This window comes from Capsicum annuum, chromosome 7 (assembly GCF_002878395.1).
Source record: "Capsicum annuum cultivar UCD-10X-F1 chromosome 7, UCD10Xv1.1, whole genome shotgun sequence".
In the NCBI taxonomy this organism is placed as follows: domain Eukaryota; kingdom Viridiplantae; phylum Streptophyta; class Magnoliopsida; order Solanales; family Solanaceae; genus Capsicum; species Capsicum annuum.
The window spans coordinates 218,355,604-218,367,547 of NC_061117.1; the positions used below are offsets into that span (position 1 = coordinate 218,355,604).

The following is an 11,944-nucleotide window of genomic DNA, read 5'->3' on the forward strand; positions in this document are numbered from 1 at the left end:
TTTGTAAGAAGCCAAGGACCCTGTCTCCTCTATTATTACCAACCACTCCCCCAATGCCCCCTTTACCCAAATTTCCTACACGAGCCATTAATGTTAAGCTTATAAGGGTAGTTTTTTTTTTTTGGAGGGGGGGTTCCATCTAACGATTATGGTGCTTCGAGGGTGAGGGTTAGAGGGAGTATTGGGGTGGGAAAATTCCAAAGCTTCAACATAAATATCCTTAAAGAAAGGGTAACCCCTTTGATTGTTGAAGACATTGTTATTGTTCTGATCTTTCAAATGCTCCATAAACAGAAGGGAAGAAAAGAGTTCCAGGTAAGGTTGCCAAAGTTGGAACGCCTCAGGTTTTTCCAAGTCTTTTTCCAGTTAGAGGGGGAAAACATGAGTAGGTGGATGCTGGAATCCCTATTGTCATTCCCCATTGTGAAGGTGGAATCAAAAAACAAATATGTTGGATGTCCTCCTACTGACGATTGCACATGTGACATGAGGGAGTGATGTCAATACCTCTATAGTACAGAGTAGCTTTGGTGAGGAGGCTGTTATGCTGGGATAAAGCCAAAGAAAGAATTTAATTTCATTGGAAATTTTGGTGTTCCAGATCCAGCCAAAGGAGTTGTGCTTATGTTTTGAGAGAAAGAAAGTATAGTTGATTTGATGCATGATGTTAGGAGGAATGTCAAAAGGGGAAAGGACCTAAGTTCCACAATCATTATGCCAGCAATCTGTTGGAGAGCTTGACAAAGGGGCTAGAGTTAGGAGGAATGTCAAAGGGGAGTATCACAGGGGTTCAAAAATGTATACATAGGTAAGGCTGATGTCTAGACCTTCATTCAAAATTCAAATGCTCTTAATAGTGCAACTGTACAAGCAGTTAAAAGTAACTAATTCCCACTTAAAAGTCTACAATTTTTACGAGATTAAAATAATGTCAAACTTGACTGGACAACTAATTCAGTGCCTTTATTCCAGGGACTTTGGATTAAAAAGGACAAATAAGTTGTCCAATTAAGTAGGAGTTCTCCAAGTTTTAAAAATTACTGGGAGGAACAATTTTTTTTTGAATTTTTTTTTTTAAGGTTTTCCGTTTGAACTTGTCCCAATTGTTGAACAACTAGTTGTTCGGACAACTAATGTAGTTGTCGAACAACTATCCCAGTTGTTCAAGGGATTTAGTTTTTTTAAGGGACAAGTTCTGGAGTAAAGAGAAAAAATGAGCCACAAGGGCCTTCCAAGTTTTCAATTAAAAAAAGGAGACAAATGGATTCCACAAACTTGTCCCTTAAAAAAACTAAGTCCTTGAATAACTGGGATAGTTGTTCGACAACTATATTAGTTGTCCGAACAACTTAGCGTAGCTGGTGAACAACTACGCCTAGTTGTTGAACAAAAACTCAAAAAAAAAATTATTCCTCCCACCTACTTTTAAAAACTTGGAGGACTCCCACTTTTTTATTGAGCAACTTATTTGTCCTTTTTAATCCCAAGTCCCTAAAGAGAAAGTAAAAATTGCTATACCTGTTAAAATCAAAACAAAATTTAGCTGAAACATCGGTCGGCTTGTACTTTGAAAAATTGGATTGCTGTATAGTCAGCCATTAGAAAATTTTTAATATAAGCTCTGCCTTTGTTAAGTTTGTTTACGTAATACATTTTGTATTTCAATTAGAAAAGCAATTTTTTCGGTTTACTTCATTACCATACAATTTTTTTTTATAACCGTGGTATTGAGCCTGCTTTGGCTCACCTCTCCTAAATCCCACTTCCTATTGAGCCTGCTTTGGCTCACCTCGTCTAAATCCCACCTCCCATCAGCAAACTGATACGAGATAACTCTGTCCAGCTAGAAGTCTAGTTATCACACTTTATCCTACCATATATATTCATTGGTCCATCCTTGGTAAGCTCAACCTAATAAAAATTGAAAGTCTAGTTACTATTTGTGCAGCCTAAACAAATATTGTTGTTGTTGCTCATCCTCCATTCTCCCAGAATAACAGATTATCTAAATGCTTAAAGCACTTTTTAAGTGTTGAAGCTCTGAATTTTAGCAAACACGCACACAAAAGAAGACTTAAAAGAGCTTTAAGACAACCTAAAACTCATCCAAAGGGGGCACTAATCTGATTAGGACCTAAACAATCCCAATTATCAAGAGGACTATTTAAGATGAGCTAAAATGTAGGGCAGCATGATTTAATTAAAACAGGAAGAAGATTAAAACACGATTAAACAACGTGCAAGAACCTTAAAGCTGGCCCTAATATATAGGCCGGGTGAAATTGAGTTGTCGCACATAAAGTGACAACTCATTTGGATCGGCCATAGTTAAATAAATTTAAATTGAATAATATAAGGAGAAGAATATGTGAGACCTTTCTATGGTAGCAATTGATGGAGTACAATTGCTGCAGTGATGAAGAAAGGACTCTGGAGATTAGTATCTGCCCGCAACGGAACTAGAGCACCATTGATGAATTAGATGGCTCTGTTCTCTCAAAGGCAATGGTGTTAACCCTAGTTTCCAAAGGGGGTTATATAGAGTTAGTTTATTGGGCTGACCAAGGATTATAAGTTGGGCTTTTACAAGTTGGGCCTTATTCTTTAGCCCATCATCTTTTGGATCATTTACACACGGGGAAAGGACAAAAATAACACCTAAAACTAAAATAATTTCACGAAAATAGCACCTAAAACTAAAAATACGGTAAATATCCACTCTCATACGCTTAACTACATATAACTAGAAATGCGCCCAAATCAAAATATAACTTTACCTTTCTTTCTTTCCTTTTCATTCACAATTTCCTTTTCATTCAAACTCCTAATTCTCCGTTCCATTACTTTTTCTGATACTCATCTTAACCTTTTTCATTCCACAAACTTTTATATAAATCTCTAAAAATCTACATTCAATTAGCTTCATATAGTTTTTCACCAACAAATGATAAATCATCCTCAATAAATTCACAAACAGATAAAGGGTCGTCTTTCACCACTTTCTTGCTTGCTTTTTCATTCGATGGACCCGATTTTTTTATCATTTTCAACAAAAATCTCAAATCAAATAGAAGATTTTGAAGCAAGGTAAGGATTTTTAGGTAGGTTATACTGTAGAAAAGTGTAGCAAAAAAAGATTTGTTGATATCAAACTACGGAGTAAAAATATACTCTCCGTTTCTATCTTTTTTTTAAAATTGTTATTTGTCTTAGCTGGGCAGCTAATAGAAAATAGCTATTGTATATGCTTGCACATACTATATCAATGTGGTATAAAAATGTATCAATCTAGTATAAAAGAGTACCAATTGGATATATGCTACTGTATATGCTTGCACATACTGTATTAATGTAGTATAAAAGTGTAGCAATCTAGTATAAAAGAGTATCAATTGGATATATGAACACTACATATGCATGCATAGATTCCCCTTTTATCTTGTTATAAAAGTGTATCAATGTGGTCTAAAAGAGTATCAATTGGATATAAGATCCTCTCTTTCTTTTTTAAAAAGTGTATCAATGTAGTATAAAAGTGTATCAATATGGTATAAAAGTCTATCAATTGAATATAGAAATTTCACGTGGCCGACTAGGCCAATGGCTAAAAAAGGGCAATAAATTGGACCGACTATCTATAGTTGTCCATATTTTCAAATTGTGGACCAGTTTTTTTTTTTAAATAATCAGCTCATGTCCTTTCTCCATTGCACAATGTCCCTATTTTGAGCTGATTCATAATTTTTGTCCTTCAAATTTTTAGTTTTAGCCACAAGTTTTCTTGAAACGACATCAGATTGAAATTTCAACTGCGTCATTGAGTCTGGAACATCGAATTTAATAAGATAGCATAGTTCGTTTGTGTATACAAGATACCTAAACCTTTGTCCAAACTTTTGCCTCAACTTATTTATACGAACTTACGTTGATAGATATTAAGTCGTCTAAACTTTTGCCTTGCAATCATGAAATACTTGGGTAATTTCACAAATACTACTAACATTTGTCTTCTGTTCAACATTGTCGGGTTTAACTAAATCATCACAGTGGTCGAGTGACAAATAAGAGTAGTAGATCATATTTGATGAATTCAAAAAAAAGAATAGTTGGAATCCATAGTTATGAATCTCGATCCAAAGGTTCTTTCTTGATCTAGCTACAAGGATGGGACATTATGGAAATATGGCCCCTCCACTTTTGCCTAATTTCAAAAGTTAGATCAAAATACTTTTGAACCATAGACACTACCAAATGGACATTAACTCAAATTCAGAATATGTACAATCTCCTCAGCACTTCAAAAACTACTTAGCCACAGGAAATAAAGCATCCTTACCAAAATGAATTATTAATCATCATCCAAAATTAGTTCTTCCCAGAAAGAAGTCATTAATCAAAGGAGAACTAGTAAAGAATTGCACTTCAATTGTATATCCTCAATAAAATACATTGTTTTTATTGTCATAACGAGCCCAATCCCTCCGGCGGCCACACCTGCATATGCAAATAAACAAGAAGCAGATTTTCAAATAGTTACTACACCCCCAATGTGTGTGCATCAATGACCATATATCGATATGAATATTGATGTGAGTCGATGAATTTGCATAAAGAAGTGTCCCACGTAAAGGTAAGGAACCATCATATAATCAAATTTAAAGACTTCAAAGTAGACAATGGTTATGTTAAGGGAAGCTCTTATCTTATTCGGGATGTAAAGACAGGTAAACGGCAATTGCATATGAGACTTGAAGTTATAGCGGAGTTCTGGATGTGTGCCTAAGCTGTTGGCTAGAGTTTTCTAGTCATAAACTGAACTGAAACGGAAAACACGATTCCTAGATACCAATCCATCCACAGATAAAATCATTTAAGAAAGTGAGGATTCATTAATATGGTTTGGACTTTGAATGACTTTACTAACAACGCGACCAAGATAATTGACCAAATGGAACTTAAACAAATTTTTCAAAGAAAGCACCAATTCATCAATTTCTAGGCCACAAGTAATTAGTACTGATTTGATTCTTCATAGGAATAACATCTGTACGCCTTAGTTTGTGTAAGATTTTCTACTTTTTTGGCATACTTCTTGCGTAAGTGGTTATTCCCCAGAAACTATTACTTTATCCACGCACCAAAATGCAAGCTTTAGAACCTTAATAAAAAGAAGAATAAAGATAATTTCAGTCACGCATAGATAGTAAAGGTAATGAAACTTACTCTATATAACACTTTTCCCAGGATGAGGCCACAAGGGATTGGCCCAAGTTGCCGTGAATCCTTCGAAGCGTAGATGTTGTCTCCCTGAATCCAAACATGCCCCTTTGGAACCTAGACAACCCCACAACAAGAGAAATGAAAAGGAGGGGTAAAAAACAAAGAAACTATTAGAATATAGGGCATTACAAGTAAAACTACAGGATTTTATGGAATGAGAAAACGAGATATCATCTCATTCACATAGTAAGCACTGGAATATCACCTCAACGTTGAAGGAACTTTCTGTCTTCCATCTAAACATATTTATTAACGCAAGGAAGAATTCCAAGCCAGTTTCAAATTGTTATTTCAGGTGGATATTCCGGAAAATCAGCATGAAACTGCTAAAAAGCATACAGGATCTGAATAAAATAAAAAATTGAGCATTTTGGAGAAGTGCTTGAAATAAAATCCTTATTTATCTATAGAGGGTAAGGCCCATTATCCACCGAGTTTTGAATTGTGCACTACTGGCCCTTGGGGTGTTCTTGGTTATCAAAAAGTAAAATCAAATTCTCGTTTTCTCGTTTACTTTGAGATGAAATGTGGCAAAAGAAACAGATTCACAAACTCTGCCAAAATGGAAGGACCTTGGATATCAGAAACCGAAGGTGCTCCTGGAAACAGCAATGAGAGAGAAACTAAGTGGGTAAGCATAAGGAAGTTCGGTAGCAGCATGCCTAACGACAAACATTGTGTTCAGAGCCCAAATTTCAGGTTTGTTGAGTGAATTGAAGCCACATTATCCTAGGTCCTGGCAATTACAAACACTAAAGAAGACATAAGATTCAATACTCAGCACATGACAAGGCACTTTTTTCACGCTTTCACACCATATGTTAACTAGAATTGAATTACTTCCCAAGGGATTAGTGGATATATTTGATCTTCTGTGGTTCTCTTTACAACAACTATGCCTCAATGTTAAACTAATTAGGGTCAGTTACATGAATCATCGATATCCATTCTGCTCTAACTTCAGCCAGTTTCATCCAATAGTTAATAATTGTGGAGTTCCTAAAACAAGAGTGGGGAGCCAAAATATGCCCTATAGCTAAAAAAAAGTACCAATCTATGCCATATAAAAAAAAAAGTACCAAAATAGGCTTTGTGCACTTATTAAGTGCACAATACCTTTAAATTTTTAACGGAAGATTTCTGGCGGCATTGAAAAAGTGAAAGTTCACATTGTGCACTTAATAAGTGCACAATCCATTTTTTTTATGCATTGTGCACTTAACAAGTGCACAATCCAATTTTTTTATGGATTGTGCACATAATAAGTGCACAATCCATTTTTTTTATGGATTGTGCACTTATTAAGTGCACAATCTCTATTCACTTTTTATGGCTTCCCTTACCTGATTCACATACGCGTTGCCTGTGTGTATGTCAAGTACTGATAAATGTGTGCCTATTCAGTATTGAGCAAAGAGCTAGCTCTATTGACTAAGCTTTCTTTCTATTTGCTTGGGGTTTAGCTAGTTTAAACAACAAAAAGATTGTATCCTCTTCAGTGACAAACCAAGCTATGAGTTTATTACTACCACGATTTTCAATCTGACTGGACTGATAAAATCTTCTATAGAAAAATGTGTTGAGTTCAATTGTCTCCTATATATCTCAAACCTCTTCATGTAACATTCGAAAAAAAAAAAAAAACACGCCCTTCTATCAATAAAATAATAGAGAAAAGAAGATGCAACCATGTTAAAGAAAATGGTTGTACCTAGTTTTAGAGATCCTAAAGCGTATAAACAATAGTTTATAGTTGGGAGTACTTCTACGGCTGATCTCTCACCTAACCTACTTAAACAACGCGTTGCCTTGTCCCGTTTAGAGAATGACCTCTTATGACACGATTTAGTTATTCTCGCAGTTCAGATATGATTGCAAATTTTTCTTTTGATATGGAACAGTAAAGTAAAGAGATGGTAACTAAGATATAACAACGCTAATACTATTCATCGAATATACTTTTATTAATAGATGTTTGCCATTTCAGAGAGAGAAATAAGAAGAGTGAGAACAAATATTAACATTGATCCCAAAAAGGGTGCTGTAAAATTTAATATATGTAACTAATTAGATCAACTATAAACATGTGGAATTTAACTAATTGATCTCATTTCTCATTTCCCCTTGCCCCACCCCTATTTTTTAACTATAAATAACATAAAGTTTCAGTCAAGTGGCTAATTTATTCAATAAACTATATTCAGCAGAGCTTCCCAAGCCTATAGCAAAACTTGAAAAGTCAAAAATTGTTCAATGGAAAAGGGCGTCTAAAAACTAACTCTTTTCGATTATCTTTACTTATTTATGTTTAACTTCACACATTCTTTAAAAAATAATAAAATATAAGAATAAATTTTTACTGTATTACCTCAATTAATTATAAATCATCTAATATTGTAAAATGAATAGAGATTATTTAATGATGAGGATAAATAAACACCAAAGATAAATTATTTCTTACTTTTTTCAAATAATACAAATAGAGTAGTACTAAACAAATAAAAATAAACTGAGGGAGTACTACACTAATACTCTAGTTTCGGTGTAGGGAAGAAAGTTACCCTCATACTTCTCACAGACATAATTCTAATTGTAACCACATTGCACTAATTAATGACTGTAAAAGAAGTTAAAGAAAGATTAGTTGAAGTTGTCTGCCTCCTAGAATATCCCTGTCCTAACAAGAGACATTTGGAAATCAAAACGACTAGAGTCTTCAAGAATGTTTATTGAGTTACCAACATTCTGCCTTAATTAGTGCTAACTAATCCAAAATGGCATTTTTAAGTACTATATAATCGTAGGTCTCATAGTACTATTTATGAATGTAGTCAATATCATGACTATTTTATCCACCTAACATTGGGATGGTTTCAATCGCTCTACCTATAGCAAGAGATTTTAAGTTTGAGTCTTAAATGCAAATTTAAATTAGTTGAGCTTCAATACAGTATTAAATACTGAATGGAAAAATCATCTTCAAGGATTGATATTCAGTATATTGGTAACGTAATAGCTTTTTATTATAAGGTTGATTAAATCAGCATATAGATAACACTATCTATATACAACTTTTTATATGAAGGATAATATAGTCAGGACGCAGCTACAAGCCTGCCAACTGATTCGGTAAAACATAGTTATAATCTTGATTCAGACTCTATATATATTTGTATTTTACAAATTTATTTGATTAATATATATAATAAACAATTTGCTTAGAATCCCAAGCTAAACTACTTTTAAACTCCAAATTCTTACTCCGCATCTGAATATAATTACTTAAAAATGAAATAATACACCTACTATTATCAATCAATTAATCATACTAATAATGTACAATGGACTATTTATATTGTATGTAATTTAAGTTCTATTAATTAATCAAATCGAACTCAAAATTTTTTTTTAGTTGTAGGGCATAAAAAAATGGATTGTGCACTTAATATGTGCACAATGTGAACTTTCATCTTTTTAACACCGTCAAACGTCTTCCGTTAAAAATTTAAAGGTATTGTGCACTTAACAAGTGCACAAAGCCTATTTTGGTACTTTTTTTTTATATGGCATAGATTGGTACTTTTTTTAGTTGTGGGGCATATTTTGGTTCCGGACTCCTAAAACAAGAAGTAGCTTGCTTTCACATACAAATATCTAAAAAGACTTTTGGCAAACACTGAAGCTATACAATTATACCAATAACAACTAAGCCCAAATTTTAACAAATTGGTTTCACCTATGGATCCATTGTTTCCATCATACAATCTTCTTAGCTAGGTTCGGACGAATTGGAGGTCTTTTGACACAACTTCACTCCACAAGATTTTAAATCTACATTCAATGTTATCTTTTAACACTTTCAACCATCCTAGGGTTCGAACCACGGCAAACAAATTTGGAGGTATATAGGACAAACCATCTTGGGCGACCTTCTTTGCTTTACCCTATATGTGGTGTCTATGAAGGGGTGGAAACGAGGAAGTCAAAAGAGTAGAGATACAACCTTTTCCCTCATTTGCTTAAAGAAGTAAAGGAAATCCATGAATTTAGATCATTAACTGCAGTAACGGTGTGTTATCTTTTAACTTAGTTGAAATCTAAGGAAGAACAAAGAGCTTCACATTTATAAGGAAATAGAAAAGACAGAGAACGTTAAGAAGAGAAAAACAGTGAATCTACAAGTCAATGACAAAAGTGGACTATAGTTGTTGAAAATCGTCCACAATAGAAATTAAGCAGCCACAAGTCTAAAGAGAAATTGTGTTAAAAGTTAATTTGGCAGTGTCATTTGTGCGTCACATGTTGCCACCAAAGTCATAAATACCTAAATTAAGCTCATGGCTCGCCCCTATCTCTAAAGGGGACAATCCTAGGACATTTTTGTTTAAGCCTTCCTAGGACTTCTTCATTGCAGCAATAACTCATGCTATATTGTAGAGCAAACATATGGTCATATGATTAGCCAAGAAATGGAACACATTCGTTTAGCTATGGCTCCTCACTTGACAACCATCGGCAATTGATTCAACAGCAACAACATACCCCGTATCGTCCCACAAGGTGGGATTTGGAGAGGGTAGAGCCTACACACACTTTATCCCTAACTCTCAAAGGGAGACAGGCTGTTTCCAAAAGACCCCTTGACTCAGGTAGTGCATATCAAACAGCATACAGAATCATCAACAATTGATTAAAAACAACAACATACAAAGTATAGTCCCACAAGGTAGGGTGTAGGCAGGGTAGAATGTACACAGACCTTACCCCTACCTCGTGGAGGTAGACAGACCTTACCCCTACCTCGTGGAGGTAGACAGACTGTTTACGAACCCCCCCAACCCCAAACACAGGTAATGCATATCAAACAACATACAGAACTAACTATTAACAATTGACTCGAGAATTGAAAGAGGGGCAATTTACATAGAAAAAAGAGCACACCTTTAAGGTGATATAGCAGTGACTTCTTACAGGGTCGTCTACAAGCCACAGGAGCTTAATTCGGGTATTTATGACTCTGGTGGCAACACGTGACGGGCGAATAACATAGATTCTCGAGGAGTTACATGACTGCCAAGCCAACTTTTGACAACAACAACATGTCTAGAGAGAGTAGAGTGTACGCACACCTTACCCCTAACTCACGGAGATAGAGAGGCTGTTTCAGAAACATACTCACCCTCCACCCCCAGCACAGGTAACACATATCAAAGAACATACAAAACCATCAACAATTGGTCCAACAAGGGGTCCAGAGAGGGTAAAGTGTACGCAGACCTTATCCTACCGACAGCCCGTTTCTGAAAGACTCCTCGCCCTACTCCCCAGCTCAGTCGACACATATCCAAAAAAAAAAAAACACAACCATCAACAGACAATTCAAGAATCAAAAAAGCTCAAACCTTTAATGTCCTATATCTGTCACTCCTTGAAGGGTCGGTTAAAAAAGTAACACTATCGCCCTCCATGCCAAGAATCCTTTTAGTAACCGTCTTTCTAGGGTTATCAGGTGACTTCACAAGAACCACATCTCCAGGTCCCACCTTACCCAACAACGGCGATAAATGTTCCACCAACAAAACATCACCCGTAAGATTCAATGTCGGCAACATACTCGGACCGTACACCTAAAAATAGTACAAAATTCAAGAACATGATACACCAAAGCTGACTCCGACAACACGGTTAATAAAAAAAAAAAAGCATACCATGACAGGGGAGACAATGTAATTGTTGGTGACATGTAATAAGCAGAGGAATTTGGCGATACGAAGTGATTGTTGAATTCCATCTTTGGCTTTGGATTTCCATTGACTCAAATACTGTAACACTCTCATTATCCTCTTTTGACCTTTCACAAATTAATTCATGAAATATAATAAGAGAAATATATAGGATTTGAGACTTTGTAGTATTTTTACAGAAATAATTGGCAATGTCTCTACAATTTTATTTTATTTTCTTCACGCAAACGTCATTATCTAGAATTTGGAGCCTCTCATTTTTATTTGTGTCAAAATGGTTGTACGACTTTGTAAGTTCTACTTACATGTGATTTGAACCCTGAATTTACTAAAAAATAATATTTCAAACCTTTTATCATTGATCAAGCCTATATGACATTAAATAAGCTGACTAAGATAAGGCGTGTGCTGAGAGTAAAGGTCACTTTTCTATCAATTTTTTATTAAAATAATTTTTAAAAAATTAAAATAATATTAAAATTAAAAAAAAAAATAAAAAATATTCTTTTTTCCTCCATCTTTTTTAATTTAAAAATAATCAAAAAAATTTTTAAAAAAATAAACTCCTTCCTCAACCCCCAACCCCAATTCAGCCCCTCCCCACCCCACCCTAGCCCCCGTCCAGCCCCCACTCCCAGCCCCCCAGCACCACCTTCAGTTTTTTTCAAAAAAAAAATTCCCCTCAATTCAAATCTTTTTATTTTTCTGAATTAAAATTTAAATTTGAAATCTTTTCATATTTTTTTGGGATTAAAATTTGAATTTGAATGGAAAGTGAGTGATAATGGATATTGAAAAATTAGTGAATTTCATGAATCAAGCTTGAAAAAACTTAAACTTTTTGTGAATTTGTTAAAGATATTCAAATTTAAAAATCGAAATTCATTATGTTTGTATATATGAATTTATAGTTTAAAATT

At 34.6% G+C, this 11,944-nt stretch overlaps 1 protein-coding gene across 1 annotated transcript; it reads right to left on the reverse strand.

The window, feature by feature from the left end:
* Positions 1–4,228: 4,228 nt before the first annotated feature.
* Positions 4,229–11,345, reverse strand: LOC107878553 (mitochondrial inner membrane protease subunit 1). The gene is made up of 4 exons (XM_016725572.2): positions 10,989–11,345; positions 10,683–10,907; positions 5,224–5,334; positions 4,229–4,494 (listed from the first exon to the last, which is right to left on the reverse strand). The coding sequence occupies exons 1-4, from the start codon at positions 11,115–11,117 to the stop codon at positions 4,462–4,464; spliced, it is 498 nt and encodes a 165-aa protein (XP_016581058.1). The 5' UTR covers positions 11,118–11,345; the 3' UTR covers positions 4,229–4,461.
* Positions 11,346–11,944: the final 599 nt, after the last annotated feature.